General features: G+C 42.8%; 1 protein-coding gene across 1 annotated transcript; it reads right to left on the reverse strand.

Moving 5' to 3' along the window:
• Window positions 1-4,994: 4,994 nt before the first annotated feature.
• On the reverse strand, window positions 4,995-9,059 carry TMX1 (thioredoxin-related transmembrane protein 1; the record flags this gene model as incomplete). Its single annotated transcript, XM_010186536.1, has 7 exons — window positions 4,995-5,173; window positions 5,903-5,972; window positions 6,837-6,938; window positions 7,022-7,067; window positions 7,582-7,710; window positions 8,192-8,237; window positions 8,990-9,059. Coding segments are annotated over 7 exons (642 nt in total), but the record flags the coding sequence as incomplete, so codon positions are not given.
• Window positions 9,060-9,064: the final 5 nt, after the last annotated feature.

The following is a 9,064-nucleotide window of genomic DNA, read 5'->3' on the forward strand; positions in this document are numbered from 1 at the left end:
CATGGTTATAAATATTTAAAGGGTGAGTGTCACGAGGATGGAGCCAGGCTCTTCTCGGTGACAAACAATGATAGGACAAGGGGTAACGGACACAAACTGGAACACAGGAGGTTCCACTGAAATTGAAGAAACTTCTTCTCAGTGAGGGTGACAGAGCCCTGGCCCAGGCTGCCCAGAGAGGCTGTGGAGTCTCCTTCTCTGCAGACATTCAAAACCCGCCTGGACGCCTTCCTGTGTAACCTCATCTGGGTGTTCCTGCTCTGGCAGGGGGATTGGACTGGATGAGCTTTGGAGGTCCCTTCCAATCCCTAACGGTCTGGGATTCTGTGTGAGATGTGGACTGAAATAGCCTACATGAGGAAACCAGCCAGGCTCAGCAGGCACCATGGCTTTGCTCAGCCATCCTTCATTATTAGGGAATAACACCACCACACCCCCCTGAGAGCCACACCGGTCCTCACACCTCTCTTAGTCCTGCGGTACAGTTTTATATTCAGTTTATATCCTTTGTGCCCAGCAGCTGCAGGTTCTCCCCATTGATGAAGAAGATCAAGGTAATTCACCCAAAACCAGCATCTGGCCTCCTCAGGTTTTCCTTCTATTTTTTTGACAGATGAAACTGCAGCTCCCAGACAAATACGTGCTGTGGTTTGTCAGCAAACAAGATCTTGGCCAGTCTGAGGAGTCAGGTGGAAGAGATTTACATCAGCAGCCCTAATAGCAGGGCTGAGCTTCACTGAGGACAAACCTCGTGTGGTAATGGGGCAAGCGGCCTCTCCTTGTCACTGCACTTGTGCTGGGAACACCACAGGGAAGGGACACATCCATGAACCTGCCTGCGGCTGAAATCACAGGACACAGGATGCCACTTCCACAGGTCAAAAAGAAACCTGTATTTTGAACAGCTTTTTCCCTTCAGTCTATAGTCTCGGTACAGCAAAATGGCTATTAAGTGTCAGATACCCAAGACTTGGCTGTCTGGGTGTGTCTTGCAGTTAGGAGAATTTCTATAAGCAGTGCTAAATAGAAATTATACTTGTAACTGGAAAGTTTTAAAGAGGCAAATATGGAAAACTGAGGTAAAAGAGCAAATTGAGGCAGAACCTCTTTCTAGAAAGTTACTGAAGTTAGAAAAGCCCACAGGAATATAAGGAGGTCAGCAAGGCAAAGCAAAGCTGTCCCAGGAGTGGGCTGTATGGTATTAGCCAGAATAGTGGCCAGGAGTAAAATTCAGGGAAGACCCAAGGGTGAAACTGTTCAGGTCAAAACTAAGAACTTCAGCTGATACAAGCAAGGAGATAAGACAACTGCAGGAGACAGAGGCTCTCTTGAAAGCAAAGAAGCCTTAAATTTAATACTGACGTTGTACTTGAGTGTTTCCAAACACTGAAACAGTGCCATGGCATACTGAAGTGTCTCCTTCCTCATCAATCTCTCATAACTGAAGCCATGAATTTCAAAACCAAACCTGCAGCTGACTTTGGCAATCTGGCAAACACCAACTGCCAGCTAAGCACACAGTTGCTTTTTTGTTTCTCAACAATTTTAACTACCTAAATATCCTTCAGCTTGACTTTTTTCCTTGTTTTTTCCTTTGGACCAGCTATTATTTTCTGTTACAGGTACTATACTGAGTGGAAACTCACCACTGCCAACCCCTTCAGCTGTAAGATTTGATTCAGTGTGGAGGCAAAGAGGGGAGGAGTCTTACCTGTAGCTGAAATCTGATCTGGATGCATTGTACACAAATACAGAAAAAGGTTACAAAGAACTGAATTTTAAACATAATTTGTCAGCTCCAGCCTACATTATTTTTGCAACACAAGAACCCATTTTATTACCATCGTTATCTGAGCCTAGCATGCGTGAAAGCTTCTCCCCAAACCACACAAACCATCTAACCAAGATCTTGGCCAGCTCACACTACCATGAGATACCCAAGCCAGTATCAACTGAAAACACGAGTACCTCAGTGCAGCTCTCATTTGAATTATCATTTGAACTTGTCTTTTCAAACACACCTATCACAAATGGTGTGTTAGCTACAGCGTTACATTTTTCTTCCCCGTGCAAACAGCTGCAGTTTTGTTTCACTGTTAAACAGCAAGATAGTCTTAAAACAAAAAAAAAAAGACACAAACACAGGAATCCAAAGCTGGTCATTATTTTTTACTCGAAGACTCTGCAACAATAAAAACAAAGTATTGTTACACTTAACTCCCTCTGGAATGAAACTGGACAGGCTCGGTCAAGGAGGTTACATGGAAAGGGCAGCCTGACTTTGACAAAAGTGATATTCAAGCATCACCAATACACACAAAGGACAGGCGCTTACGCACACTCGTTACGTGGCAACCTTCGCTCGGCCTCGGTAAACATCTTTGGAATCAATTTTTAAAATAATAATCTCAAGAAACTTCAACATTCACAGGACAAAACCATAACGTCATTCAAAATATGAACAGGAAGATGTACAGAGCTCAGCAAACCTAGGCTGCCTGTGGATAATTAAAACAGACCCTGCAGAAATTAATGCTAATGACAAGCAGAGGGGCTGGATTCCAGCGCAGGACTAAGAGGCAGTTTGGGAATTTGGTTACTCGCCTAAGGCAGGGAGACAGCACGAAAAGGAAGGTGTGCAGAAGGCAAAGGTAAGGCGAATCAGTGCTAGGAGCTCTTGTCACACCAGGAGTCTACAAGTACAGCGAGAAGAGAACAAAATGGTTGGTTGTTCTTTTAAAGTTAGCAAAAAATTCTTTCTATATTGCACACAATTTTAGAGTTACTGAAAAATTAGAAAACCCTGCATTTATAACGGCTACATTTAAATATGTTCTAGGTGGAGTTAGTCCATATAGTTCAGCTTTTAAAACAATTCAACGCTTTCCCCTAACAACAGCCCACAGCATTTCTGTGTCCCCTGTCTTCTCAAGCCCCCTCCAAACACACACACCACACCATCTATCATTTCTACTACTACATGTTCTTAGCACATCACAGATTTATTGCTTTATTTCACTAGTCACAAAGGCTAAGATCTAAACTTGGCGAGAATTTAAGGCAATCCCACAAGACCAACACCTCAAGGGCATTCACAGCACACAGTGGTCTTTGTTCAACCACCAGGAGAAGTTTGCTATTTAAAATGACGCTCAGATTTCAACCAAAAAGACCCTTTCGAGCAGCAGTTATTACCTTCCTAACACATAATCCAGCATGGTCCAGAGCACCAATGTTCAGAAAAAGGAAAAAAGAAAGAAAAAGTCGAAGGAGAAAGCTCCAGGACAGCTTACACAGCTCATTCTCACTCAGCTAAGGTGGTGGTGGAAGATTCACTCAAAAAATTGGGTAGCTGAATCACTTTCTTCCATTCATAACACAGAGGAGGAATTACGATCCATCAGATAAACTTAAAATACAACTTATAAAAGATCAACAAAAAAATGGAGCATTCTTAACAGCTTTACAAGCTGGTTCACCTGCAAGAGCTCTGAATAGTGGGTTTTCCCTGGTATTTCTTTCATATCCCACAGAGCTCCTTGTCTGATGCTCTGTCTTCTAGATCATTAGTCTAGCTTTAGAGAGCCAGGCAGCTGGGAAAATAAATACCGAGAGCATTTCTGTGTTTGCAGCCTTAACTACTCATGACCAAGTTTATTATCGACAAAAATTTATCGACTGCCAGTCCTGCAAACCCACTCAGATGAACAATTTAAAAAAAACAAAAACTACACAAAAAAATATTACCAAAAACCCCCCCAAAATCCAGCAAGAAGAGGCTTGTCAAAAACCCTACGTGTGCTCAGCATTACGCTAACTCTTCCCTTGCAAACACTTTGGAAATTAACTGAAATAATACAGGAAATTCTTCACAAGCGATGCAAGGTAACACTGGCCCAATGCGCACGTGTACGCTTTTTATTTCTATACGGAGCGAAACCAAATACCATACAGAAAACAGTAGGCTACAGTCTGTTCTGAAGAAAGAATTTGGGTATATTGGCTCAAGATAATCCTGTGAAAACAGAAAAGATGACTTTCTGTAAAAAAAAATAATTAGGAAGTAGTTATTTCAACCTCAGACCAGCTACAGCTTAACTGGATTTGCAGTAAAGTTTAAGGAGAAATCACCGGTGATGATGTAAAAAAATAAGCAGAGTCATACTGCTACACAGCAGGAAAAATGGAGAGGGTTTGCACTCAGCAGAGAACCCCGCGTGTAAACTATTCCCATCTGAATCTGAGTCATTGAGACAAGTGAGACTTCATGGTGCTACCTGTATTTTTTTCTAGAGAATTACTTCGTCATGAAGCTCATATTGTTTTCTACAGCCTTTTCTAAAAGAAATAGATGCAAATAACAGGTTTCTGGTCAGGCAGAGAATCCACGCTACACAGACTGCCTGTGGCAACGTCCATCTGAGAGGATGGCAAAGACAAGCTCTAACTTCAGCTCAGGGGGCAACTTCTGCTCCTCTAAGTGAGGACAACTCTCCTGTCTTTGGAAGAAGAAAGATCTGGGGGTTATAGCACTCATTGTCATAGCAGAAAGCAGGTTTTGTCACTAAAAAGCCTGGAATGCGTCCCATAACTGAAGGGACTTTGCCCCTCAGCATTTCTTCAGAGCACAACTAGGTAAGATTTATACTGAGAAACCTTTTTGTATGCTTTACTAGCAACCACGTTAGTGCATTTTCCTCGCGAATGTTCCCTAATGCAAGAAGTACACTGGCTTACACCCTGTTAAAGAAAATCCCTAGAGAACAAGTCATTCAAGAAGCCACATCAATTATTTCCCGGCACTCCAGCCCTTTGCAACAGCATGTTTTAGTTTTGAATATCTGATGCCAAAGATACCTTTTTTTTTTCCCTAAATTCATGAAATGCATCAATAGTACCATGAGAGGAGTCATTCTTCTTTTCAAGCTGAAGGATTTGGCATTGAGCTCCTTTTGAGTTACTGACTCAAACGCTAATCCTGCATGCGAACAGAGCTAAGACTTATCCACTGTGGCAGCAGGGTTCACTGGGCGCTGCCTGACAGCGTTCGGTGATGAGTTTCTGTTGGACACCTCTTTACCCTCCGTTTCATCATCTGAGATATCTTCCTCATCTGCTTCTTGCTCTTCATCCAGCTTTTTCAGCAGCTGAGCTGACTCTGGAGCTAGCTTTCCTTAAGGAGAAAAGAAAACATGCATACACCGGTAAATAACATTACCATGTGAAATACCCTTTTTATTTTTTTTAGCATCATGGCCTAGCACAGAATTTTAATGAATTTAATCCAGTTAGCACTTTCCAGTATCAGACACTTAAGCTCCTATCTTAGGTCAGCATGAAGCTACCCCCGGGTCAAGTATTAACAGATTACAGGGTACCTAGAGAAGGTAAGAGAAAACTTCCTCCAGCTTTGAAAATGTGAGTTAAGTTCCTAAAAACCATAAACCAGCATTCAAGCACTCTTCCATGACTTTTTAAAATGACCTTGAAAAACTCCAGAGACTAACCCCAAACTGAGCCGTCTACTATCCACCGAAACATGAATTCGCTTTTAATCCTCCCTTTGCCCCTAAAACTTATGCAAACCCTCAACTGAGAGCTCTGCTCAAAATTTCTACTCTTATCTTCCTGCACATATAGAATTTCATATCTTGCAGGTATGAAAATACTGCAAAAACATTTTCTTATCTCCTAAAAAAAAAGGAAACTGTTCAGCTTTAGCTAAATAAAAAATAAACATTTACTACAAACCCTAAGGGCAAACAGCTGCAGGTAAAGCACAGCATCAATTCCAAGTGCAAACTCCTACACTAAATCTCATGTCCTGCAGACACAAGTTACATACTGATATTTATTTAATAAGATTTATCAAACAACTTCAGTGAATTAGAAGTGGGCTTACTTGAGTAAGGGTGCTGTGGCAGTCTGTGCCTTTTGGACGGACAGATACAGTCTGCTACAAACACCATTAGCTGAAACCAAAGAAAGACAAGGTTAAACCTCCAAACACCCTGCACCTTCAAATCATAGAAACATTTCGGTTAGAAAAGACCTTTAAGATTGAGTTCAACCATTAACCTCGCACTGACGAGCCCACCACTAAACCATGGATTTAACTCCATTCACCACCACTCTTTGGCCTGGCCATCCAGCCAGGTTTTTTTACCCAGCAAAGAGTACACCCATCCAAGCCACGAGCAGGCAGTTTCTGCAGGTGGATGCTGTGGGAAACGGTGCCAAAAACCTTACTAAAGTCTACAACAGCCACAGCCTTTCCTCATTCACTAAGCTGGTCACCTTGCCATAGAAGGAGATCAGGTTAGTCAAGCAGGACCAGCTTTTCATGAAGCCACATGACTGTGTGATCACCCAGTTGTCCTGTACATCCCATGTGATAGCACTCAAGATGATCTACTCCATGGCCTGCCCCAGCATCAGTCAGGCTGACAGTTCTGCAGTTCCTCAGATCCTCCTTCCTGCCCTTCTTGTAGATGGGCATCACATTTGCTAACCTCCAGTCAACTGGGACCTGTAAGTCAGGACTGCTGATAAATGACAGAAACCGGCTTGGTGAACACTTCCACCAGCTCCCCCAGTACCCTTGGGTGGATCCCATCCAGCCTCGTAGATTTGTGCACGTCTAAGTGGTGAAGCAGGTCGCTGACCATTTCCCTTTGGATTATGGGGGCTTCATTCTGCTCCCCGTCCCTGTCTTCTGGCTCAGTGTACTGAATACCCAGAGAACAACTGGTCTGACTACTAAAGACTGAGACATAGAAGGCACGAGTGCAATACACAGTAGTCACAGACCAATCTGTTTTGAGTGCTTCACTTACAAGTCCCAGTATCAGTCCCGAAAACAAAGTCACCAATGCAAAAAGCGCATACGAGCCCCAGACCGGTAGTCCAATACTTTCTGTTAAATAACCATGGCAGTGCTGGAATAAAAGACAAGAGAATTATTTCCAAGAATAGCTGAATATCATTTCTGGTAGGATAAAATAGAGATCTAAGCACATACCCTGATCCACATTGACAACTGAAACAATGCTGACATACTGCTCATCCTGAAACAAAGCAGAGAAAAGGAACTGAAAACATCTCGAAGTCATACAAGTGAAAAAGACCAGGCTATCCTGCCAATTCTGACATTTTGCTGTTATTGTGAAACTTCAGCATTACGTATTCCCTATCTATAAAGGATAGGAGAATCCGAAACATCAAGCCAACCCAAGTTGTTAATGAGCGAGCTGCAGAAGGAGCCTGCACACTGCTTCCTTATGTGCAAAAAACAGAGCTGGTACTGTAAGCTTTTTAATCCTAAAATTAGGACCCTGTTTCACACATTCCGTATCTTCCAACTCCATTGCTACATTGTTTTCCAGTTTATACTGATAATGTCCTGGAATTCATCTGGGCACCCATCCATCGTGTTCACACACTTACCAGCTCAGTGCTGCTGCGTGAGCCATTAACAAGGAGGCAGCACCAGGTGCCTCACACCAAAGGACCCGCCCCAGCACATCCTTAAAGTGTGCATATTTGACAACAAATTGTTATAAAAATCAGACACAAACTTACAGGAAAGAGGAAGGACCAAACCATGATGATACCGGTTCGATAGATTTCCACTCCTGGTCACTGATGAAGTTTATGAAATCAGATTTAGTTCTTGCACCCTGGTATCTCCTGAACTCTCCATCTTTACAGCTGCAAAACAAACAAAAAATCAAGTCCTTCACTTTAGGACTTGCCTCCACCCAACATCTTCTTTCCCATCACCTTGTCTACATTTTTTTGGTTTGTTTCACTTTGCTTTAGATGAGATTGGCTCCAAAACATTTTCCAAAAATCTTGACTCCACACGTTATCTTGGCTACCTTTAGGTTGCACTTCCATAAAAAAAGATAATGATCTTCCTACGGCATGTGCCACACAGCTACATTAAGATCAACCTACAGAGATTGCAAAACAGAAACACCCATGGAAAGACAGAATAAATAAGGCCTGAAGGGAAAAGAAAAAAAACCAACTGGCAGCACTGTAGGGTCACAGCGCGTAAGAGAGCTGGTTTCTGTGTGTAAGGTAACTCACATCCTTAAAAAGCACAGTAAATCTCACTCCTTTGTCCCCAAAAAAGGAAAAAAAATACTTCTTTCCTCCAAAAAACCCTGCCACATTGAGTACTTACTGATAGATGGTAGGAAGAGCTGTTATGATAAATCTTCCACTTAGTCCTGTAAGAAAACAGTTATTGTCAGAATAGCGGAGCACTCTTACAGAAGAGGAGACAAGAAATGTTATCGTACACCAAAGTAAAAACAGCTGCTCCCCAGGCATCAATCTTTAACTGTGATCAAACACAAACCCATGCAGATCAAAGTCCTGCACAGTCTAAATGTCCCTAGACAAAGGGTGAGAAAGTTTCTCCACAGGGGGAAAAGGGAACAGCCATTCTACCCTGTTATTTGGCTGGAGCTCCTTGGAAATGCTCTCCTTTCCCCACATAACCTGCAGCCCCCAGTGCTTGCAGAAAATAATCCAAGTGAGGCAAGGTTCAAAAGTTCTTACAACATTTTGGAAGAAGATAGCAGCGTGGAGAAGTATCATTGTTTTTACAAACCACACCTCTCTATCGAGGGCGATAAAGAGAACTGTCTGAGCTTCAGCTGAGGGAGACCAGATTGCTCGCACTCCCTTTTTGCCAGCAAAGGGAAATACTACCACAGGGGAGGCTGAAACCGCATTTTTTAAAACCTCCTTTAAGTCATGCAAGTCACTTTATAGAGAAAACCTCTTGTTCCCTTTATGTATTAAGAAAGACTATAGAGTACTTAGTCCACATATAGCAACCTGCCTTCAGTAAAGATTAATAACAGATCTTTATTATTCTTAGCGATTCTGCTTGTTTTCTAAAAGCACATACACTTGCACCAAACATCTTCCCCGCGGTCTCAGCGGCCCAAAGCCACCCCCGCTGGCCTCTCACCCGGCTGCTCCGTGACATCCACTTTGGCGATGTTCACCTCCAGGTCCTCACCCCACTCGGCGAACTTCTCCCACT

The sequence above is a fragment of the Mesitornis unicolor genome, unplaced genomic scaffold, assembly GCF_000695765.1.
Source record: "Mesitornis unicolor isolate BGI_N332 unplaced genomic scaffold, ASM69576v1 scaffold25876, whole genome shotgun sequence".
Classification (NCBI taxonomy): Eukaryota; Metazoa; Chordata; class Aves; order Mesitornithiformes; family Mesitornithidae; genus Mesitornis; species Mesitornis unicolor.